Raw genomic sequence first — 25371 nt, forward strand, 5'->3', positions numbered from 1 at the left:
AGCTATAGGGCAGTCAAACGATATTTTAGCTGTAAGCTAGGTGGAAACACAGAGTCATGGTGAACAGTATGTCGACACGGTATAGTTTTCATTTACATCTGGCTGAGTTATCACGGTTACGGTCCAAAGGTAAAGGATAACATATACAACTGCCCGTTAATAGCAGGTGTGAAGGGAGTGTACAGTACACAGGTAGAACACACATTAAGAACGTGTTCTAATCAACCAGACCACACCCGTGCAGAACAACAGCATTTTCACGAAAAAAAAAAAAAATCATCCTCAGAGCTGAAGGTCACCCGTTTCCATTCCACGCTAGCTTTCTGCCGGCGCTCAAAGCGACGCCATGCAAACAAATGAATGCATGTTCGTATACTGTGAATATTTATGAACAGCAGATGTAAATACGAAGGCCCGTGGATCAGCCGCTGTCCAGATAACGGCTCCGGTTACTCGTTGCATGTGGTTACCGTCATGCCAAAAATCTTTAAGAAATCTCTGGACTACCCCAATAATTTCACAAACAGAAAAACGGATGATATTCAAGCTGTGAGAGCTGTGACTGCTACAACCGTCACGTCTGTGCGCGACCTATGGAGGAAGGTCTGACGGTAGTTAGATTAGATTGTCTTACAGACTAAAAAATAAATGAGGGGGAAAAACAAAAATAAAAAAACTAGTAAACACTGCATTCGTTTAAACCACAAAACCCAAAATCTAAAAAATAACGATGTCTCGTCTGGACACAACTGCCTGGGGTCCCCACTTGTAGCCTGGCAACCTCAGTGTGACTATTTTTCTCACATTTTCCTCTATCCCGCCTTTTGATGAAGGCAGACGGCACTGTTTTTCCTCTCAGCTCGGCTCGCATTATCTTAAGAACGTCTAACAGAGTTTCATACCTCGGCAATCACTTGCTCCCCATTCTTCAGCCAGCTGTAGGATGGTTTAGGCTTTCCGTTGGCCTTACACTCCCAGAAGAGGTTCTCCTCTATGGACAGAGCGGTGTCCGACATCGTCTGCAGCCACTGAGGTTTAGCTTGGAATAAATGAAAGGATTACCTATTCAAACATGTCTTTTAATTACACTGAGCACTGGATTAGTAGGAGAGTGGCGTCCATCAGATTTCAAAAGGCCATAAAAGCAGCGTCAAAGCTTATAGGCGGTTTAGACTAGACCCTAACGCCGTAGCCTGACGTGCACCTTCCCAGAAATGTAACTACGCGTCACGGCGACGCAGACCACCAGAGCTGTGATTGGTCCGCTTGGTAGTGGCGTGTTTCTGCTTTCGTATTTCTGGCTGCTTCTCCATCTCCAAATTGATTGTTTTGGATCAATAAAGATGAAACACATCGAGGAAAGGTTAACTGAGGAGGTTCAGCGATACAAACATTTGTATGACTCGTCTTTGGCGAAATTTCGGCGAAAGTTTCGGTCTTAGCGCATACATACGGGTGGCATTGTTATAAAGCAAGTCAGACTGACAAGCGCACTGCCGTAAGCTATGTACGTAGGTTACAGCGTCCCGCAGTACATTAAATGAGCCTTTAAACTCAACAAGTGGATTGTCGGCAAGGTGATAGATACAGGCTGGTAAACAGATTTGACTGGAAATTGATCTGAAGCCTCTAAAACGATATTCATTTTTCTTCTACCCCTTCCCCCAGGATGCATAGCTTATTCTGAAATCTGATGGCGACATTATGCCCCATACGTTGTAGACAAAGAGATTTTCTGTCAAAGAAATGGGATTCTAGCTGCTGGTCACCTGCATGTTTCCTGTACAACTGTGGATATCTGTTTCATCCATCCCTGCGTCTCCTTGCCTTCGCCGTCACTCAATTTGAAATGGATCACTTACCGTGGAATGAAATGCGACCCCGCGCAGCGTTTTTGCCTCGCCGATTCTCCGCCATGCACTCGTACGTCCCGGCGTCTTCCTGCTGGAAATTGGGGATTTCAAGGACGGCGTTCGAATTCTTCATTTTGACTTTGCTGGGGAATGGGACACCGCTGGTTCTCCTCCAGCTTATCTCCGGGACGGGGCTGCAAGAGAGGAACAAAAAGTTCCCAGGATTTCTGCTGTCAGTCGCTGTGATCAAAGTGCGACTAAGCACGGAAGGAAAGCAGCTGAAGCAAAAGCCTTGTGAGTTATTGTTCCCTACAAATCAAGCTGTGATTGCTCAGATTTCAGATGCTCTTCAAAGAACTTTGATTCCTGCTCCCTTGTCTTGTCACACTGAGGTCCTTGCTCCCATATGGATTGATGAATCTGAGAATGAGTAATGTTGCGCTTGCTCATTGTTAAATCATCTTGAGTAGCACTGATACATGCATGAATGAGCCTATAGCTTATGTCTCACACACACACACACACACACACACAACGAGGCTGACTTACTTTCCCAGAGCAAAGCATTCCAGTTTCACCACGGATTCTTTTGCAGCTGGAACGGAATCAGGAAAATGAACTTCTATTTTGGGTTCATATTCACCCATTACTCCTGTAAAAAAAAAAAGGAGATACAATAGAGAACGAGTGTTTTAGATCAATGATTAAAAGCCAACATTACACTCACGATGGATCAGAGAGAGAGCAGCAACACAGGGGGACTGCTAACGCCAAAAAAAAAAAAAAAAAGTCTTTACGCGTACGGAGCAAAAGTGACCACTGAAGGGCTTGTAAAGAGGAAAAAGAAATCAGAGGTTGGTTATAAAAGATTCAGAGAACACATCAGGGGAAAGGACTTGCTTGGCAGAGATTTATCACATTTGGCAATGTGACTTCATTTATGACTTCATTTATATTCACATCACTGGGACGGGTCACAGACTCCTTTGCAGAGATAGCAGTGGGCCTATTTACTATGACCAATTACAACCCCCACAGTCTGGATGCAGTAGCGGTGCAGGGATAAGGGTGTGGAAAACATGCAGAATGTAGACAAAAAATATATTTAGATATGTATCAACGCTCACCTGCCAGTTCATTAGGTACACTAGCAAAACCAAATGCATTCTAATATAACAGTCTTGCACTAAATCGTTATACGTGGCTGGTCTTATGTGCAGTTTATGCTGAAAGGTGGTGATTCAAGTGATGATCATTTTGGAAAATGTAGTCTTGTGTTTCTAGTATTAATCCTAATCCATTTATTAAAATGGGGGCTGTCAGAATAATACAAATATATGTTGGTAGAGACCAATACAATTCTAGTACTACAAACGAAAATCAGCATCTTCAACAGCATTGAATCAACACTCCTCTCAGTTATTTTAACCAAATGCTGAATACAGTAATACTTCATGAAGCTAAGTGCAGGTCTGTTAGAATGAATCTGTGACATTTTGACAGTAACGCTGCCCAGAATCGGCTCACGAAAGCTTTTTGTGTGACACCTGGAACACCAAACAACATTTTGGTCGGTTTCGTGGGCGATCCATCTATTAATAGTCACGGCTTGCAAAGTCTAGAAATTATAATAAATCACTTTACAACTTTGCTCCAGCTGGAGTAGGAGTATAAACACCAACCCAAGAGATTTCCTCACGATCTGATAACGCCCAGGTTTATCTTAAGATCCAGATCCTACTCGCTGAATTGCTGTTAAACTGAAAGAGAAACGCTTTAACTCACGAGAGCTGCGATTTAATTTAAAGTGGCGATTTCACAAATCTTCATTCAAATAAATTAAAATTTGGTGAGTCACTGTCTTTCAAAATCAAGTAACACAATGGTGACTGGGCACACTGATGTTGGGATATTATTATAAACTAAGCATCTGTGGTGATGATGGCTGCTAATGAAAACTGGATGTGTCCTACCGATGCGGCTTCACATTAAAAGCATTTAGTTGACTTTTACCATAAAGTGGTCACAAAAATTGCAGTGTGTTTTGTCAATGATTGATTATTAAAAATGTGCCTTGGTGCGTTTGAAGTGAATAAAGACGAGGAGCAGCCACAGCGAGCTGTTAGATGAAGAGCTGCAAGCAACAGGCTCCACGCTTTGAACATTTTCAGTGAGGTAACCAACTCCTTTCACCGTGACCTGCTGTTCACAGACTCATGCCGTGTCCAGCATGAAAATCTGATCACAGCTACTCTCAGAATGATGCCTGACGTCTTCATTAAAAATACAACAGCTTGTTTTTCTGCCCTTGGATTTCTAGAACCTGTAGCATCAGTAACTACAGGTGTCTCCCTAACAAACCAAAACTGAAATATTTGAGGTTTAAATAAGTGAAATGAGCTGTTTGAGTTGATCAGAAAGTAAAGAAAGGATGTTGTCAAGTGCTGTCAACAGATGCTTTAGGTGCAACCAGATTTTATCCGTGAAATGCAATGGTACGTTTAAGATGCATAACCATATTTGAAAAGGACAGAGTAAAGCCAACGATACCACACAAGAGTAATAAAGTAATTTAAAGCAGTTACCATCACTCCTAAGGACCAGCGGTGTTGGAGAGCTGAGAACCCGCTCCTTTGTAACCGTGTTGTTGACCTCGCACGTGTAGTTGCCGACATCTGAAGGCTCGACTTTGGCGATGTACAGGCTGCCCGTCTCTTGAGAGATGAATCTGCGACTGTCTTGTTGTACAAAGTGCGGGTATTCATTGAAGATCCAGGCAAATGTCAGCTCTGGAACGGACATAAAAACAATTAAACTCCAGTGCAGCGGTGGTCCACCGTCACACCTCATACGATTCCACACATATTACATCCACTGGCCCTCTACAGCCGGGGCAGCTCAATCAAAAGACGTCTGCTGTGGCCTTAAAATGTTCGCATATCAAGTCATTTTCCTCCCCTTATCTCGGTTTCCTTGGAAGGAGATACCAAGACATGGTGGATGTAATAGCTATCAGTGCAGAAAAATTGGCAGACCTAAGGAAAGGGAGCGCAACAAAATGGATTACAGCGCGTCAGTGGCCCTCCCCTGACACATGCCCTCCATTCCCTGGGTCCCTGAGCGACTCAGTTCCTGGGTGGCACCAACGAATCAAAGGATGGACTGAGGGATAGGTGGTTTGACATACGGAAGTAAGAATCTGTTGTCATGCCCATTCACGAGCGGCAAGTCTACCATAAGAAAGGAAGGAGCTGCCATGATGAATTACTGTGTCATCTCCAAGAAGCGCACACTGCACAGATTTCCAAGAGAGAGGAGATGCTCTGTGTAATCTACCACTTCGGAGGTGAGGGGCTCAGAGTCCAAAGGTGTGTGCAATGACTGTCAATCATATCCTATGTCCCCCGAGGGAGCAAGCCACTCGGCTTTGGATGGGATCGAGCGTCCGAGCTGGGTGCAGCGATGCAGATACAAAGCTCCATCTGATTAGGCAAGCAGGAGCCACTTAGTTCAGAGTCAGCATAACCTCCATCTGAACTATGTGGCCGTAATGAGCAGTGATAGAATTTTTGCCATGCAATATTTTGTCAAGTGAGCAGTGAAGACTGAACAAAAGGACTATTATGCAACAGAGAAAAGTGCCAAAAAAGCCCTTTGAGTAGGCAAATCTCAAAAGTAGCACATACAGTAATTCAGACTATAACAATTGCTTGTGACAGTATCTAGTATTTAATTTGTCATACGTGGGTGATAAAGCAGAAAGCCTTTGGAGGAATTCAAACGTAATGTAAACCAAAAGAAATTCGCTGAGAAGTTAGGTGGCTTTTAAAATTCAAGAGAGAGAAAACAAACAGTGGGGGGGTTGGGGGTGGGCGAGCAACAGGGAAAGGGGGGGAAGAAAAGGGACGCTACCCTCGCACTGCTGGACTTTCATTCGCTTCTGAAAATGTTGGAACAGACAACAGCGCTACCGTTCCAGCAGCCGACGGCGTATAGGCCTATGTCAGGGAGGAAAGCTGTCAAACTGTATTTCACACAGAGAACTCCGGCCCATTATCCCAAAGACCAGCTGCACAATGCGCCGCGCTACAAACAGTTCGCTTGTGAGGGAAGTTGGTTGTTCAAATGTGCAAGCTATTGTATAAAGACAGTGACAAGCTAGGCAGCAGCCATTGTGCGTGTTCTCAGTTTTCCTAAAGACACGCACAGAGTGGCAGAGCTGATCAGAAAGCATCTTTATCTTCTATGTATAACCTCTTAGTTACAGATTAGAGTTTTAGCCTTTACTAGGCAGTCCAGTAACAACAGGGTTAGCGGTTCAATCCCTGGCACATACCAAATCATCTTCGAGCAAGACGCTGAACAAATGTGTAGATGTGTCATTGTGATTATGAAGCGTTTTGAGTTCAAGACCATTTACTTGAACGACTAAAGTATGTTGGTTGAATGTAAGGAGAGCCAACTAGCAGCGGCACATTAGAAGTGTCAGACTGACGGTGTTTGTGTTGTTGACGTGGTCTACAGCCGACAGTAATTTGTGTTCAAGCTTCAATAAACTTGCAGAAAAACCTCCGTAGCTTCTTTTGTGTGAGACGCTATAATATGTACTCAGGTTTTTATGTGTGATGTCATCAAGTAGTCGACATCGACTCGACTTTCAACACATATTAGTCGACTTTAAAAAAGCCGTTCAACCCCTACTAGGCGCACATGTAACACGCAACCATAAATCAGCCTTAAAGGGGAACTACTGTTTTTTTACAACCTGGATCTTATTTCTCGCGCACCTGCGACAGTCGGCTTGTTTACATGTAATTTGCTACTGCTATGGTTCGTCCGCAACCTCAAAATCTGAAAAATATTCAGTCATGTTGAAAAAAACTAGCACTAGCAAATTACAGGTAAACAAGCCGACTGCGCGGGTGCACGTGGCGCTCGGAGAGGACATCATCCAGGTCAGAAGACATCACCTGAGGTCTGTAGATTGACCTACAGACCCCGGGTGATGATAACAGGTAACTCCGGACTCAACGGGGAATAGCACTAGTGTATGATAACAAAATATTGGTGAAATAAACAAGTTTTGCGGCAGATAATGCGTTATTTAGAGGCTGCGTCTCGGTGCCACAGTCACTCCCACTATATGGATATACACTGATCTAAATATCTTCTGAACGACTCCAAATGACACCAAAGTTATATGGGTGAGTAAACGATTGTATTTTATGCTAGAAATAAGGTCCAGGTTGTAAAAAAACAGCAGTTCCCCTTTAAACCTACAGCTAGCATTTGGAATGAAACTGGAGTGGAAACAGCTAGCATAGCCCTGTGTGAAGCTAATAACATTGTGGTGCTTATGATTCCAGCACATAACCCCCTTTTACAACCACAGCTTTCTTCTACAGAATAACTAGACTGTTAACGAGCTTCAGAGGTACTGTTTTGTTAAAATTGTGCTCTTTTGACAGCACCCTGTTTTCAGACTTTGTGCTAAACTAAGTTAAGCTAGGCTAAGCATCTGCTTGCACAGCTGAGAAGATCTAACTCTGGCAGAAAGTAAATGAGCATATTTCTTTAAGCCTAATATGAGAAACACGCTGCTTTAATTAGTAATATTCTGTATAAACAACATTAGAGGAGGAGGACGATTAAAGAGCATGTGCACACATAAACGGGCGTAAACACAGATTAGGTTTGGGGTAAGGGGGGGTAATCCTTTTGAGTGAAGGTAAATCCTTTGAGTCATGTTTGAAGAAGAAACAACAGGCACGAAAGCCTCATACGGCAAACTTACCTCCGGAATGCGGGGGCGGTCCACATAACAGAACCACTCCTTGGCCCTCCCGCACGTTGACAGCACTCCTCACCGCTTGACTTTTGAAGTTATCAAGATCTAATGAGTCGAATAAGATCGAAAAACAAAGTTAGACTGCAGCTCAGTGAAGCGAAGCGTTAACAGCACAGAAACCGAGTGTCAGGCAGCCAAAAAGTGGGTTTTAATGTAGTCTACATATCGCACGGGTTTCTTTGAAAAGGATCGTTCTGAAAATAGGTTTTCACAAACTCGCTCGCTGATTCGGCGAGGCATATATCTGATGTGAGATTTTGAGCCCTGGGACTTTAATAAGGCATCACTGATTGCCCTGGGACACCTCCCGACAGCCCCAGACTCTTTCAAAGGCATCTGGGGCGCTGATGAAATAGATGGACCTGACTCGGTGACGTTCACCCTGAAACACTACACTTTAGCACAAGGAAGAGGTTAGGCTAAAACAGGATAAAATGAGCGAGAGGAGGGGAGGAAACGCCGTCCGTGGACTGAACAAACACGGGGGAGCGTGCATGACAAATGACAGTTTGCAGCGCCAGCAGCAATAAGTAACATCATTATTAAATGTGGTGTAATCTTGCACTTAAAAGCATTAGCTTCCACATCAATACTCTCAGCACAATCTATCCCGCTGCAAATGAATGAGCAGTCGCTGGCAGACAAAACCTAAACCTGGGGATGATAAACCACCCCTGGCTTTATGACTGATGGAGGTAGGCTGCCGCAGTCCGCTCTGTACTCTGTCTGCACCCTCTGGCTAACCGCCTGGAGTAAGCCTTCCAAACACAAACAAAAGAAAGTCAGTGTGACCGATAAGGGAAATTAGGAGAAGGAAGATTATGGAGAGAAGTGGGACAGAGTGTTGGTAAGATTAATGAGCAGCTCTCTGATGACCGCAGCGGAATCAAACAGAGCCAAGTCACGGCAGGACACCAAGGAGGCCGCAGGAGGAGATGGCTGACTTGAAATACAGACAGGGGCAAGGTCCCTCTGATCTCACCAGGCTGTCTTAGTAAATACACAGTCCACCTCCTAATGACATTTATGATTCCGAGGAGCACTGCTGGAGCGAGAGTCATATACAAACCTCTGCATCTGGTAATTATAACAGCAACGACTTTAGAAACAGTGGGCGGTGAATCCGAGAGCTACTAATAATTACTTAGTGGATGAGGAAAGAAGGCCTCCTTCACCCACATCGTGCAAAGTTGTGCAACGAGGGTTAAGAGGTAGCTGGACTCAGCTGGAGGGGATGCACTTCTCTCTTCCTGGGCCTCTGAGCAGAAGAATAATGGGCTTCACTGGACTGAACTGACCACACACTGTAACTCAGAAAGCTGGAGGCCAAACTCACTGTTGCTGCAGTGATTCCTTTGTAAGCAGAATCGGTCTCTGCCATACAAGAATGGCCTGGCCTAGAGATTACAAAGAGCGACAGCAGCTCGGAGATGATTGGTCCGGGCAACGGCGCCACTGTAGAGGCAATCCCTGTTATATATTGCATCCAACAGAGTTATTGAGCAAAGCTCCTTTTTTTTTTTTCCTGCTCTAAATGCACCACCGCACAGCTCCCTCAGAGTGTGGGCGCTATTTAACGGACAAATTACAACACAGATAATGTTGCTGTAGTTGTGTCCATCGTTGCCATCGGTTGTGGTAAACGTTGCATCGTTTCTGGCATCTCTTTTCTCAGGAAATGTGTTACAGCCATGTCTGTCAGTGCTGGGACCATGAGATTCAGACAGGTCGTAAAGACGGCAAACAGTTTACTTAAATTATGAGAACACCTGCATCATATTCCAACTAGAGTATTTAGAAATGTGCAGTCAACTGCATTTGCTGTCTTCCTTTTATTTATTTATTCATTTATTGAGTTTCCTGAACTTTACATAATTATTGCATATTAGTGCACTTCATCATTTATCCATCCTATGTATAGGATGGATAAATATTTTTTGCAGATTTCTACATACATATATATATATATATATATATATATATATATATATATATATATATATATATTTGCTTACACTGTTGTATTTTATTTAATTCATCACTTTTATTATTTTTTTAGATTTTCTGTTATTATTATTTATTTAATTTTACAGATTATTCTGTTTTCTAGCGGTTTCCAAGAGTGTTTTTTTATGTGCAACTGAGCTACTGTGACCAAGCAATTTATCTAAGCCTATGTCTAAAATGCATAAACCTTGCAATTTATTTATTACTGACTGTGTCTTTGCAATGCATACAGAAGAACTGGCTGTTCCTCCAAAGAGTGCGAAAAGAAAAGGAAAGCTGCAAAAATGCATTTCAGGAATTACAGATAAAAAAAATAAAATACACAAGCGGCGGCAAACCAGTAGGTCCGTGGCCCGCCTGATCATCAACATGTTCGTGTCGATTTGACTCTTTTCTGCATTCCCACATTTCTGCAGTTTGCCGCCCCGGATCGCAGGAAAGCAAGGTGTTTCAATCACCGCTTTGTAAATCCTTTTGAATATTATTTCGGCTGTTTTTGTTGTAAAAATGATTTGTCGAAGGAGGAAGGCTGAATTTTGAAGGCTGAGCCAAGCCGCATGCAGAAGGCATGATATTTCTATCTCAGGGCAGTGGCCTCATTACAGGGGGAAACACAGTATCAGCCCTGCTGATCTCCTATACCCCCTCCTTGCTGTGCATTAGGCAAGACAATAAATGTCAAGCAGCTCCGTTCTTCACCCGGTCCCCACAAGTGAGATTCATTACTGAGCTATAGGGATAATGGCAGTCCATCTCCTGAGAGGAAGTGAAATGCTCTCTATCCTTGGGGCATGATCAATAGTCAGCAGGCTCGATCAAGAGAGGAGAGGTGCCTCTACGGTGCTCCTCTGCAAGGTAGGACCCCACTCTACAGCATCACTCTCCAGCCTGCCTTTTGGCTTTCAAGCAGCAGGCTGCCGTATACAATGCCTTACATAATAAACTAAGCGAAGTAACTGGTGATAACAAAGATCTAAACACTACTTGAGCATTATTTGTCCGCTTTAAAGTCTGGATCACAGGGACTGGCGTATCACTTGGCAAACTATGAGTCAGTTCGGATGGAGGAGAGATGCTGTCAGAACTGGAGCCGCTAACGAGAATCAATGGAGTTCAGAGGCAGTCAGAAGCTACCTCGCCCACTGTGTTTGTTGCATCTGACATTTTATTTGATTACCACCCCCCCTCTTGAAAATCTATTCCCAGGCAATCTAAATGAGAAATCAGAATAGAAGAAATAAAGAAATAAAGAAAGAAAGGCCTGGAATACAAGCATGTTACACATGTGCGGCTAACATACAGCAAATTATTACAAAGAGATGGCAGAATGTCAGAACGGTGTCGTGAAAACAACAACAACAAAAAAAAGGTGTTAGCAATTCCAGGATCACTTACATGCAAATTGGATGCTGGCTCTGCGGCTGAGGATGGACCCCCACGTGTTGAAAGCCGTGCACTGGTACACCCCACTGTCTTGGGCCTTGTCCAGGTTGCTAATGATCAGGCTGCCCCCAGACATGTGACGCCGGTAGTCATTCCCCAGATCAATGATTGTTCCGTTTAGTGACCATCTGGAAAAACGCAAACACAATCAGTAGCTGAGCCCCCTGGAGAGGAACACTTGCAGCGTTTATCACAGGAATCGATGCGATCGGTCCGCCCACATCATGCTGAGACGATAAAAGGTGAGTAATAAGAGAAGGGGCTCTGTATTATTAACGGGGAAAGTGAACGCTCTTTGCGGCAAGAAAGCAAGAAAGAAAACATTCATGTTTTTGTCGCTGTAGACGGATGAACAGGATCCCAGCTTGCATCAGTTTGATTTCCTTAAAGTAGTTTGTTTTTCTGTTAATTCAGGCAAAATTAAAAAAAAACAAAAAACGAGCATATCTGCTGTGGTGAGTATTGACTTTCTCCTACTTCTGCGGCGAAGTGGAATTTATTTCATCTCGGTTTTAATTACCTCCTCTAAGAGGGCCTGGTCCAGTTAAGGCTTCTGGCAGGATGTCTGAAAAACAGATTTCACTGGTGTCTGTTGGAAATGTGAACCGGACATGTGAATAATGTATTGACAGATTTCAGCGAAACTTTGTGGAAAGATAGGGCCAAGCATCAGCTGTGGTTAAAAACATGTCAAATTATTTTTTCAAAGCATCAGCAAGGCCGAGATTTTAAATGTACTTTTCGAATATTGCCACGAGATGAGGTGCAGACATTCACGGTGCTATGCCTTTTCACTCAAGTGCCACCACTAGGTTCACTTTGTCTTTGTAGTTTTGCCATTATAGCCATTAAATCTGGTACGTTTACTGAACCTATGCCCCTGAGGTAGAACTGTAATATAAAATCTGGTCGTCCTCTGTGTGGTGTCAAGTCAATTTTCCTCTTTGTTCAGAATGTTTCTTAATGAAATACCTACAGTATGGCGGGCCATGTGTTTAGCACTGAGATTATCGTTGCTGAATATCCTAATATCAATGTCTATGCTAAATATTAGCCTTTTAGAATTGGTTGATGTGTTTAGCTCGAAGCAATATTGCATTTAAGCAACCTCCCAGAGTGACCTAGTCTGGAACCCAGAAGAATTCATTCAGTCATTCATTCATGCATTCAATCATTCATCTTCTGTAACTGCTTGTCCTGTGAAGGGTCACGTCAGGGCTGGAGCCTATCCCAGCTGTCATCACATGAGAGGTGGGGTACAGCCTGGACTGGTCTCCAGTCTATCGCAGGTCTCCCTGAAGAATTTGCCCACAAAGCAACATTGGTCTGGGTCGACTCCGCTGGGAACTGATCATGCTCTGGCAAAGATCTGCCGGACTGTTACGACCCGGCTCGAGGGGCTCAACATGAAGTGGAGCCACGTGACGGAGTTCCAAAAATAAGAGTTTATTTCATTAAAAAGAAAACAAACAGGCGACACGTGGTGTGCTTCAGCAGCTGAGAAGCGAGAAATTTGTTCTTGCTCTCGAGGTGAGAAAGAACAAGAACAAAATTTATACTGGCCAGGTCATTCATGCTTCACCAGAAACTCAAGATTTCTTATTACAGAGTGGCCGCTAGCATCTCCGCTTCTCCGCATTAACCACGCCCACTTCCAATTTCTGACCAATCACAGAATAGTTGCCGGAAACCACACGAGAAAAACGTTCTGCCTGGTTACATGTTTCCAGAACAAGCTGCGAGAACAAATTTCTCATGGAGCATGTAACAGCCTTTAGTCCTCTTCAACAAGGCTCTTTATTCACCTCTTCTCATGTGTGGCTGGTTAAGGTGATTAAGCACAAGCACCTCCACTGGCCTGGCAGTGGAGGTGCAGAGGGTCGTCATCTGAGCAATTTATTTATTTAACTGCGTGGGGAGGTGTTATATTTTCCTCTGCATCAGTTGAAATAAATAATGAAATTCAGATAAGAACTGAATCTGACTTGTCTCGTTTCTAATTTGCTATACTTATAAAATACCACCACTGTATCCCCACTGTGTCTGCAGTCTGATGCAGTCAGATTCAAATCTAGATTGAAATTCAAATGTAAATTTGAAAAACAAATCTAAAGGATTGCGCGACCATGGCAGATTTATGTGCTCTCTGAGTGATTTCTAATTAGTTTTGTGTTTGTGCTTATTGTTTTCTGACACCTTCATACGGCACTGTCTACAGACCATTTCCTTCAGGAAAAGGTCATGAGACACTCCGTCACGTAAACCGAATTCTGGAAGCGACAGCTATTAATCGTAAGCCAGCGTCAGAGACGAAACAATGAATAATGTCCGTGCTGAGCAATAAAAACATTTAATCTGTAATGCCCCGAAATCTGCCGTCTGTCAGTCTGCCGGCAACGTATCAGGAGGAAGACGTAAAGTCTTCGATATTCCAACAGGACTTTAAGGCAGAAAATTAACGCAGATGGAAAACTGCACTTGGTCCATTTTGTGTGTCTTGTAGCATTTGAGAAATAAAGCTTTATTGGAGCGCCATGTGTAAACGCGCCTCGGTGACAGGGCTGTGAAATGACAATTCCAGTGATAAGGAGGGGAAAAAAAAAAATCAATATCATTGTTTTCCCTTCCAGGCAAACTAACAGGCAGAATGATGCTTCGTGCAGTCTTAAAGCCGGCCATGGCTCTCCCCCGTTTCCTCCCTGACAGTCTACAAAAGACCAAGCCGTCTTTCATCTTGTCGCTTGCATTATTCATCTAACAGTGTGTGCCAGTCACTTAATCTGACTGATTTTGTCACCGTTCCAACAATATTGCTTTTAAACGCCCCATACATGTCACGGAAAAGATTAGGTTCCCAAGAATATCTCTGAAAACACAAAACATATAATATCAGCTGTTAGAGTTTACTGATTATCAGGGATTTTGTCACTGTATTTATCCATTTGAATTCCATCTCCCTCTGCCTCCTCCTTTGTTTGTGCCAAATGGAGGATTATTGTATGTGCAAGAAGGGGAGGAGGTTAAATGGAAAAGAACGGGAAGCTAGTTAGACTTGCAGCAACCCAGCATGATGGATCTTAATGGGAGGGGAAGGTGGGCAGCCTGGACAGATCACACATCCCCGGAGCAGACGGGCGATTGGGTGCAGCCATGTCTCCGCTCCAAACAGTAAGCCGCCCACCCACTCTTGCAGCAGAAACGCCCGAGACGCGCTCTGACATTAGCAGACAGACGGCTCCGCTCTGATCGACGCGATGCTGTTTGCCTTTTTTAATGCGATTTAAAAAGACGAGGAAAGATCAACAAGAGAAAACGGGCCGCTGTATTTTTTTTTAGGTAGAGCGCATAGCTTCACGCTCAACATTAGAGCAAATCTGGATTTAAAAGGCAATTTGTCGTTTTTTTTTTTTGTTTAGAGAGACAGCAATATCAGTCTTCGCCATTGCTTTGACAAGTTGTGGACAAAATAATAAGCCTGGAAACTTCTCCCTTAGTGATTACAGTCAAGCTAACAAGCTTCTCACCATCTACCAATGGGACAAGAAAGGAGTGATGCAACTCTGCCTTAACGGAGCGCTCACAGGTGTTTGATATCAGATTTGCCATTTGCTGCTTTCTTTTCCACCGGGTGGAATGGTTTCCCAACCTTGATTTCTCCAGCTACAGCTTTCTGCATCACATGAAAATAGACGTAGCTGCAAAATTCAGTCATCGCTTACAGCCGTGGGCAAAATCATGCCTTCATTCACTCTTCACCTAACTAGCTGCGCCGACCATACTGAGCGTGAGGCGGCCAAATAAAAGCATGGGATACAGGACGCACATGAAAACTAGGATTTTTTTCCTGTGTCTGCACAATATAGGATTCATAAATGATGAATACATAATAAATCACTGCTTTGTAGATCAATTATAAATTATTAAAAACATACACTTTTAAATTAAAAAGAATATAATACTTTGACTTATCAACATAATCACTGTTATTAACGATATTAAAAAAAGTTAATAAGCCAAATAAGTCAGTAAGTAAAGGGCAAATATTGCAACCTGTAATTACTTGTTAATTAGCCATTTATATTTATTGTAACAGATAATAATATCTTATTAGTGTTAATGCACATTATTCCACCTTATTAATCCTTCCTATGTATATAATACATATTTATTTCTGTCTCTATTTCTTGTACATTTGTTCATATGCAAATTTTGTACATCTTTGCTGATGCCATTTTATTTTACTAGATTTTTGCTTATATTTTATTACATTTTTTAATTCATTTATCAACTTTTTAAACCATCTACACCTATTTTTCTTTATTGTGATTTTCAAGAGTGTTTTTTTTTTTTTTTTTTTTTTTTATGTGCAACTGAGTGACTGTGACAAAGCAGATTCCACTGTGGATGAGTAAAGTCCAAGTCTATATAAAAAATAAATAAATAAATTACTCCACAGCAAGAAGGTTCTGGGTTCTAATCCAGGGGCCGACTGGTTCCTTTCTGTGTGTAGTTTGCATGTTCTCCCTGTGTCTGCGTGGGTTCTCTCCAGGTTCTCCAGCTTCCTCCCACCGTCCAAAGACATGCTGGTTAGGTTCACTGGTGATTCTAAATTGGCCGTAGGTGTGAGTGTCTCTCTGTGTTAGGGTTAGGGTTACCAGGGTGTCCAAGGGTGTACGTTGGTTGCCCCGCGACCCTTCACAGGACAAGCGGTTACAGAAGATGAATGAATGATCTCCACACACAGTGGTGTAGTGGATAGCACTGATGCCTCACAGCAACGAGGTCCTGAGCATGCGTTTTTTTTTTTTTTTTGCAGATGGGTCTGCGTGGGTTTCCTCCCACATTTAAAAGACATGCTCGTTAGGTTCGCTGGTGATTCTAAATTGGCCGTAGACCTGCATGTGAGCGTGAAAGCTCATCTGTCTTTGTGTGTAAGCACTTATGTGGCGACCTGTCCATCGTGTACCCCAGTAACGAAGGAACAGCCTCTCCAAGTCTGAGGTTCCTGTTAATTCCTTAATGCCAATAAGTTGTTCGAGTAAATTAGAATATCTTTCATGCTGAAGGAGGATTTTGCGCCATTTAACGGCCTACAACTGACCTAGAGGACACTGATCAAATAATTTATTGCCACTAATAAAGCCATTAGTTACGATGCACCAACAGTTCAGTGGAGGAACCTTATTAGAAGGTGCTACCTACTAATCTGAATCTTAATGGGTATTGATTGCCACTTTTTTTTTTTTTTTAAACGGGACAACTTTGCTACTAAAACTACAAAAACTATTGGGGAGGAGAAAGTTAATGATTCTGGAGATTAGCTAAGAGTTCTTCTCGCCTAAAGACCCTGAAAGAGTTTGGCCGACCACCAACGACATCCTCAGTGGCTCCAAAATGAGTCACGCACTATAAACTCTTAGTGACACTTCATCGTTGGGTTTCTTTGCCTTTTGTCTTGTATTTTGTCTGAACGTTAGACTCCTCCAGGTCTATAAACATCATTCTTTATCTGAACCGCTCACACGGACCATCGGGGTTACAAGAAGCCACTCCATTCTCTGTGAAAGCTGATTTATGTGGATAAAGAAAATTCAGCAAAGTATGACAACAATCAATAAACAATTTTCTGCAGCATGTGGTCAGCAAATTATACGAGTTGAAGCCATTGAATAGCAATATTTGTCCACGTTTTTTTATTTTTTTCCCCCAAACACTTGTTTTACCATTACATCCATTATAAATAACCCCCGCAAACTGCAGTAGTGAAGCAGGAAGGTGAGGTAGAGGGCTTAACGGCACCGCAGCACAAAGTGAAAGACACCGAGCCTAACTCCGCGGCAGAGGCTTAGAGTAAAGTCGGACAGCGTCCAGGAGAACAGTCCTATTTGCCGCGGTGTTGCTGCAGGCGCGGGACGATCTGAGCATGCTCCGAGTGAACTCCTCTTGACCTTGACGTTCACATCAATTTTGCATGAGGTCTCCTCATCAAATAGACCGGGGGGATTGTACTGCAGCACTGGCTCACCTGGCTTTGCTTGAGGCTGGGCGTCCGCAGAGACGGCGGCGGCGACCGCACAGACCACATGCCGTTCACGCACACACACACGGACGCACACACACACACACAGACGCACACACACACAAGCTTTAGAGCTGATAATGGAAATTCAACTGCTGACCACGGTACTCTCTACAATTATGTTTAGCAGGTTATTGCCGCTGCTCTTTAAGAAATTGATGTTCATTCGGCTTCCCAGCCAAACCTAACACGATAAATATTCCTAAAGCCATCCCGTATCAGTGTGAGTGCTTTTGCGTGGGTCTGCTGTGACTGTGCGTGCGGCAGCCTGTAAAGTCCTATGGAATTAGTGCAGCGTTAACAGACATGGGCAGACGTTTAACAGCAGACTTAAGACCATTTCACAATTACACCTGACGGTCCAGACATGATGCTTTTACTCAAATTAAATGTAAAGTAAGAAAATAAATCCATATTCATGCACCAAAAAATAAATAAATCCACCTATCTGCTTCCCAGAAACTATATTAGAAACCATAGCCCTAATTCTTCCACCTCGTTGTTTCGTTTGTCTGGTCTATTGCTTTTAAAACGATCTCACAAGGCTGAGGGTCAGAATTTTCTCACCCTGTAAAAGCACAAGTAACTGTCTGACGGAGAAAAATCGATCCCGTTTAAAACCGTTTTTTACATTCTGCGCTGTTCACTGGCCCCGACGCTGCAACTGAATTCATAACAAAATAAAGAACGTCCCCTAATCGCACCCCCCTGCCTCCCCCCCAGTTCTATTTATGTCCCGGTGCCAACCCGTAAACAAAAAGGTAGAGTCATACATCCGCCTGGAGCCACATTACATGATAGCAGACACCCCTCCCCCCTCTCTCCCCCCCTTTTTTTCCAATCACTACTGTGCCCTTGATCCTGTGTTACAGCAGATTCATAGTAAACACAGTGACAGGTGTATTCATAAAGCAGAGCTCGGAGCCCTGGAGTGTGCTCCGGCGCTACACCGGACTATTTGTCAACCGAGCAACTGTCAGGCTCCCCTGTTCGTATATATTCGCCGTGTCACAGAGTGGGCGAGGTGAAGGTGGAGCGCAGCGCTGGAAACAAAATCAGGCGGTATGAAGTCGGCTAGGCGACTGAGAGAATCGCGAGTTTAAGCCCACATGACAACCTGGCATTCTCATTTTTATCACATCTGTACTGTGACATCTAAATTGACAAGAATCATCTAGTTAAACAGCCCGTTAAAGGACTAATGCAGCTCTATGATACTGGTACGTATCGGTCAGTATATGACAGGAACTTTTATTTTTACTTTCAATCAGTCTTGCCATCTTCACCATGTGCATTTTTCTCTGAGGTGGTGTACTGCACCTTTAAGATGGTTGCATGTTTGTCTATGTGGGTTGCCGTACAGGTTAGACCACAGACAGGAAGCCAGGTGTACGCTGCCGTTTGTTCACGTGTTTCCATTTTTCTTCAGCTCAACTATAAAAGGCACATTAGGATTTTAGTTTGTTAAAGAAATAGAAAACTAGCTAGTGAGTGTCCAGCACGTGCTGATGTGTTTTTATGTCGTGCTTTTAACTTTAATATCTCAGTATCTGTGTATAAGAAATTTGTAATATAATTTCACAGTGCTCCTGTCAGTAAATCATCTTAACTGACAAGACCTCTCCTGGATTGAAGAACCTGTTTAGCTATAGGCTAATTTAAGGTACAGCGGGACATAGATGCCGTAACCTACGTACCATTTCTACTTGTGCACTCGTCAGCCTGGCTCGCTCTGTAACAACGCCACCCAAATGCTAGTCGGCGCTGTTTCTACTTCCTGCTTCACCATCAACAATGGCGACGGAAACTATCACTGAAATTACGCCAAAAATGAGTCATACAAGTGTTTGTATCCCCGAACCTCCTCAGTTAACCTTTCCTGGATGTGTTCCATCTTTATTGATCAAAAACAATCAATTTGAAAATTGCGGAGATGGAGGAGCAGCTGGAAATACTAAAGCAGTAACACGCCACTACCAAGCGGACCAATCACAGCTCTTGCGGTCTGCATCGCCGCAACGCGTAGTTAAGTTTCTGGGGAGGTGCACGTCAGGCTACGGCGTTAGGGTCTGCGTATGATCTGGGCTGTCGGCACAGCTATGCCGTCAAATTGACGCAGAAGCCTAAACCACCCGTATCTGCCGAGCTCGTAAACTTAATTGCATCGCTAGTGAGAGCAGAATAGATTTTTGGGATTTTTCCACACGTATCTAAAGTGCTTTCCCTGCTAATGATTTCAGCCCCAATTAAAAGTACAAGACTTAATGTCAATCTGCTCCTTGTGTCATATGTGCAATCTGTGCTCCAGTGTTATCCAGCAACTATTAAAAAAGCCACACAGAAGCACTGGGCCACATCTATCACTATGAACATGGGTTCTCGTTGCCGTTTTCTCTGAATCGGTCCCACACCCACCATCCTGCTGCCCACCAGCTCACCAAATCTGTACTCATTTGCAGCTGAAAATAGTTCCCAACCAACGTGTGTTTGTGTGTGTTTCTGTTCTTGTTTGTGTTTTCTGGTTTTTAAATGAAACTTTAAATATAGGAGACTTTTTTCTTTCTTTCTTTTTTTTTACATTCATACCCTCAGCAGGAACCCCTGGGCTTTGACAGAGAGCCCCACAAGAAAGGGAAATCAGATAGTATTCAGAGATGTTGGTCTTTTCACAGACTGTGCAGACAGCGAGAAAAATATGGCCTTCTGCTTTGCTTTGAATTCTTTTCTTTCTTTGCAGGGCACTACTACAAAGCTTTGCAGGTGCTGCCAATACTTCTCCATATAGAAAGAAGCATATATATAGCATCTATCTACACTACCAAGCTGGACAATCTTAGTCCCGGTTTATGAAACAAATGTCCTACTACTATTATACACGGCCTAAATTACATTACATAACACATTTTGACCCTTTTCAACTTGAATCAGAATTCACCTCCAGAAATAAAACTGATCCCGGTAATATCTGACACCATTTGATGGGACGGAAAGCTGCCCCCCTCCCCCCTTCGTTCTGAAGTGACACACTCGCCGCTACAAGCCCATTTTTTGCCTCCCTGACAAGGGTTACCATCATCGCTTTTGACAAATTCAATACTGTGTGGCCCACTTTTGAGTATGGATATTAAGCCAAATGGATGAATTTTTCTTAATAGCTGGAGTAACTGAGGAAATTAAGTGCGCAGCTCTGAATGTAATACCCTCTCACTTGGCATATCTAATTATACAAATACTGTTCATTTGCCGGGCGCCGGCCTGTGCGTGGTTTGCAGAGTCTGGTGAAAGTCACAGCATGACCACTTCCTAAAGGCATTTCTTTCAGCCCGCTCAGGACATTTTGAGGTTCTAATTTCAGCGTTAGTGAAATAAATTGCAAAGAATTTCTGCTTTCTATTTTATCAGCATGACAACAAAATAATAATAATAAAAAAATAAATAAAAAAGGCCTCCCCTTGCCTGAAGGGAAACAAGTCAAGGACAATCAGTGTCAGAAAAAGTGATGCAACCCAAATAAAGCTTAAAAAAAAAAGACTCCTTCCTCAAAGTAAAATTAAGGACAAAAACATCTAGTGTCTTTAAAAGCATTACTAGAAATGTCAATCCTCAGCGGTGAGAGTTTGCTTACTCAAACATCAGTTGTTCCTTTTAAACCTGGTTTCACATTCTTTATTCATAACTGAGGGCACTAGACTCTGAGTGCTAGAGCTACTGACCTAGATGAATTCCGCTTGTGTAAGATATGGGTGTTCTTTCTGAACTGCAAACAAACCGGAGCAGAGTATTAGTCTGAAACGGTGGGAAGTTAGCCAACATCAGAAAATAAAATGAGAGGCGTGTGAAATCAGATCGATGGCACGACATTAAAAATGAATTTTAACAGCAGAACAACCAAAGATGTGGAATGTGTCTTGAATTGAATTCATATAAATATTTGATATGTATTAAGTTGGTAAATAACCATTTATGGTGGCGAGGAACCATCATTTTGCAACTTCCACGCCGGCCAATCAGCAGAGGTCAAGGCAAAAGGTCAATCAGGTCAAACGTGGTCTGCAAGGTCCACCTCTGCAAACTCTGCAACAACCAATCATTAATATTTTACTGTTAAAATAATACAGTTGTGTTCCCGTGACCTAACAAATTTAAATGCCATATTAAAGGGGAATTACTGTTTTTTACAACCTGGACCTTATTTCTGGCATAAAATACGATCGTTTACTCACCCATATAACTTTGGTGTCATTTGTAGATCTGCGTATATCCATATAGTGGGAGTGATTGGGGCACCGAAACGCAGCCTCTAAATAACGCATTATCTGCCGCGAAACTCGCTCATTTCACCAATATTTTGTTATGATACGCTAGTGCTGTTCCCCGTCGAGTCCGGAGTTACCTGTTATCTATTTGTGGACGTGCAGCGGTTTGTTGTTCTTTGGCCAGCTGTTCCTCTCTCTGCCTCCACATCCTCCTTTCAGCGAGCTCCTCATCCGTATGCTCTGGCTCAAAACGGTAAGGACGTCCATCATAAACAAAGCAATAGCATATCATAACAAAATATTGGTGAAATGAACGAGGCAGATAATGCGTTATTTAGAGGCTGGATTTCGGTGCCCCAGTCACTCCCATTATATAGATATACGCGGATCTAAATATCGTCCGAACGACTCCAAATGACACCAAAGTTATATGGGTTAGTAAACGATCGTATTTTATGCCAGAAATAATTCCCCTTTAAGCCTTCTTTGTTTTGTTCCTCAGCTATCCTGACACGTGCACTTGGCACATTAACTGCTAAATACTACTCTGTGTTCATTAGCTAGTTGCTGTCTTGGTTTATCAGTGTTTGGTGCTTTGTAAGTAGTGTAAATTTAATTTATGAGAGTTGTTGTTTTGTTTTTTTTTGTTGCTGCAATCTGCTGCTCGACACATGGCAGATGAAGTCAGTGTAGTTGCAGGACATAAAACCACCAAAACAGTGAGCTGGAGGACATCAATGCAGTCTGTAACACTCTATGGAAATTAAAGATTCGGTTTCCATCTGTTTGGGTTTGTCACTAGAAGTGGGCCCTTTTCCTACTGAACGTTGTCATTTGATTCACTTTTCAAATATCGATTAAAATGGGGGACGCACGCTAATAGTAATAATCTCTGCCCGCTCAGCTGGAGAAAAAAGAAAAAAAACGATGCAGGTCATCCTGACAACAACATTTCGCACCAAAGAGCCCCGAAAGAGAAAACCTCTCAAACACCGCAAGCGAGCGTCGGGCGGCTTTAATTTGTGGGTGAAATAATGCAGGCGATGGTTTCGCCTTCGTCCCTGGAAGAGCTCAGGTTGCACAACAACTATAATGATACCCCCCGCTGCTGGGCCCGGACCGTGTTTTCAGTGCAGACGCATTATAGGAAATGTAAGCATTTAACAGAATGTCACTCACAAGGTTATTGCCTCTCTCCTCTGCTTGCTGTGCATCTACATGGTGCTGACCAAGCTCCGAAACACAATCTACCACAAAAAAAAAAACACTGCCAGCTGCCATTTTCAGGCGGGCTCCCTGCACCGCCTGGGAATAGCCAGAGAGATATCAAAGGATCTGTGGCGCAAATGAGTCGCAGCAATCTCTCCTCTCTCTCCTAATGATTTCTTAAGCCGTGCACCATATTATAAATCATCAGCTCCGGCTCACACAGAGGCTTAAAGCTCTTATCATTAATAAAGTTAACCTCACTCATATCCTAGGTGTTGGCGTATTCATCAACGACAGCGGGCGCCTCTCTCTAACTCGACATCATAGCTCGGGCTGAAAGCAGATAGATAAGCTTTTTTTTTTTTTTTTTCAATTAGAAATGGATGCTCAATTAAGCAGTAGCTCTTTGAAGCCCGTCTTTTCGTCGGATGCTGCGTAATCTCTCTCGGGCATTTATGTCCAGAAAGCGCTGTTTTTTAACAAATCAATAGCAATCAGCGCTATCTGTACCCTCTTTGATTTCCGTGGAAGAGGCAATGAAGATTCACAAGCAATTAAGCAGCATTGGATTTTCCCCCATGTGATGGGAATGTAGAGCACCGAGCGGGGAGGCGGCTGAGGCAGAGGCCGAGGCCGAGGCTCGTGCGAGGGAGTGCAACGGACGTGTGGAAACGTTACCTGTACTGCGGCGGAGGGCTCCCCTCTGCCCCGCATGTGATGGCAGCCTGGTGGTCTGGGGAGTTGATCGGTAAAATGAGGTCACTCGGCTCCGTCCTCCACGTTGGCCCTTGAAATATGACATCCTCTGTACAGGCTGGAGAAAGGGGAGAAAGTCTATAGTCGTACAAGCGAGAAAATTTGTCTCTTTGACCTTAAGAGAAAATACTAGGAGGATACACTGAAAGCTCTGCCAGGGCAAATAGTTAATTTAGCACAAATACAGTACAGAAACTGTCTGACACTCGGCGTATATTACTTTTTCAATATCCTATAAGCAGAATATTGCTTCCTATTCTCTGAGCATTCTCCCAGCTGCGCTTCACAGAGAAGCACAAGGAATACATTAGGACTACCCTCATGATGTTCATTATTTGCTTATCTTGCTGAGGGGGAAAGTAAATCCCACTTACCCTTGTTAGGCATTACCGGCTAATGCTGACATATTTGGTATCTGACACTTCGAATGGTGGAGGAAAAAAAGCACTGACCGCAGCACTCGCGCGTGTATTTACTCTAATTTTGCACACTGCGCCCGTTCCTCCCAGGGCCAGGTCACACTCTGTCACTTTATCGTCACGATAAATCATTATGTTATTGCTAGTGTCCGGGATATTAATCTCCCCCCCTTCTCCACGACTCCCTTGTAAAAATGCAAGTAAATAAAAATTGCAAAAAACTGTCACCGCTTTGATTACTTTGTAAAAAAAAATAAAATAAATAAATAAAATAAATAAATCGCTGGCTCGGATGTTTTAGAGTTTATAATGGAATCACACCGACTGGTACAGCTAAAGCGAAGGTGTTCAGCCTTAATGACTTGCTGGGAACAATGACAGATAACATCATAATATTAACGGCTGAGGACTTGGAGTTGAGCGCTTAAGTCAACAACAGCTGACTGCTAATGTAGAAAGCACGTTCTCGCGCATAATTAAAAGACATCGTGCCAGCGAAAGGGTTAATAAATTAAAGCGGAGTGATCTATTTTCAGAGTATTGATGTCATACTACACGTGCGTGTTAATTGAGGCCATAAGGCTGCACTCATCTGCCAGCCGCCTAAAAGGAAAGGGCATACGACACAATCTGGTACCAAATGAAGGCTGAGTTAACAGCCGGCCAGAGTAGGCCTAATTAATGTCCTACTGCTAACAGATTGCGGCATGCGGCTAGCACATCGACGCGTGGTTTGATCCGGTTTTAGTGTGTCAAGATGTCAGAACAGGTTGAGAGAGTGTTGGTGCTTGATTTGGGATATGGAGAGTTAGCTCCAAGCCAATCAAGCAAATGGTCGTAAAGATGTGAAATTTGGGAGGAAATCTGAAACCTTGCTGTCAAATGATCTGTTAATAAGCGTTCCCGAGCCAATTCATTTACCCCGTGGTTTGGTTTACAGCCTCTCCCTGATGGGAATTTGAATAAAACGCCGTGCGGGCTAACGGCGCAGGCCTCTGATTATTTTGTGAAGCTGCTGCTCCGTCCCAGAACATAGAGCCAGAAGGCATGCCGCGTCGGATGTTGATAATGAATGTTGCGGTGATTTCCGGTGTACGATCACGACGCTGAATGAGCGCTAGCACCTACAGGCCCTGTTAAAAAACACACGTCCGTTAGGAAGGTGAGACTCCTCGGATCTCGCTCCCTCGGGGCGCAGGGCGTGAATTACCCATGAGGCAATTTGAATAACATTCATTGGGATTTACAATGTCATTTGAACAAGGGCTGACATTCCGGCTCGAGCGTCTGTGCTTCTCCTGCTCGAATCCCCAGGTGGCTGCACAAGGGCAGACTGATGCGCAGCGGCAAGTAGATTGTGCTAAAACGCGAAGGCTGGATTCATTGCATGGATCCCGATAATGATCTGGACAGACCATAAACAGAAATGGGATTGGGCTCCTGGTCGTCCCTGACGGTGTACTGTAAGCGTGCAGCAGGACACCACTCCAGGGAGCGGTGA

General features: G+C 43.5%; 1 protein-coding gene across 1 annotated transcript in view; it reads right to left on the reverse strand.

Moving 5' to 3' along the window:
- cntn3b (contactin 3b) overlaps window positions 1-25371 on the reverse strand; it is a 60373-nt gene that overhangs the window by 18981 nt on the left and 16021 nt on the right. The window contains exons 3-9 of the mRNA XM_084542796.1: window positions 23374-23509; window positions 11104-11279; window positions 7648-7746; window positions 4439-4642; window positions 2403-2505; window positions 1863-2047; window positions 903-1039 (exon numbers count right to left, since the gene is read on the reverse strand). Coding sequence (XP_084398922.1) covers window positions 903-1039; window positions 1863-2047; window positions 2403-2505; window positions 4439-4642; window positions 7648-7746; window positions 11104-11279; window positions 23374-23509 — 1040 coding nt within the window. The remainder of the gene's footprint in view (window positions 1-902; window positions 1040-1862; window positions 2048-2402; window positions 2506-4438; window positions 4643-7647; window positions 7747-11103; window positions 11280-23373; window positions 23510-25371) is intronic.

Source organism: Chelon labrosus (genome assembly GCF_963514085.1).
Source record: "Chelon labrosus genome assembly, chromosome: 4".
In the NCBI taxonomy this organism is placed as follows: domain Eukaryota; kingdom Metazoa; phylum Chordata; class Actinopteri; order Mugiliformes; family Mugilidae; genus Chelon; species Chelon labrosus.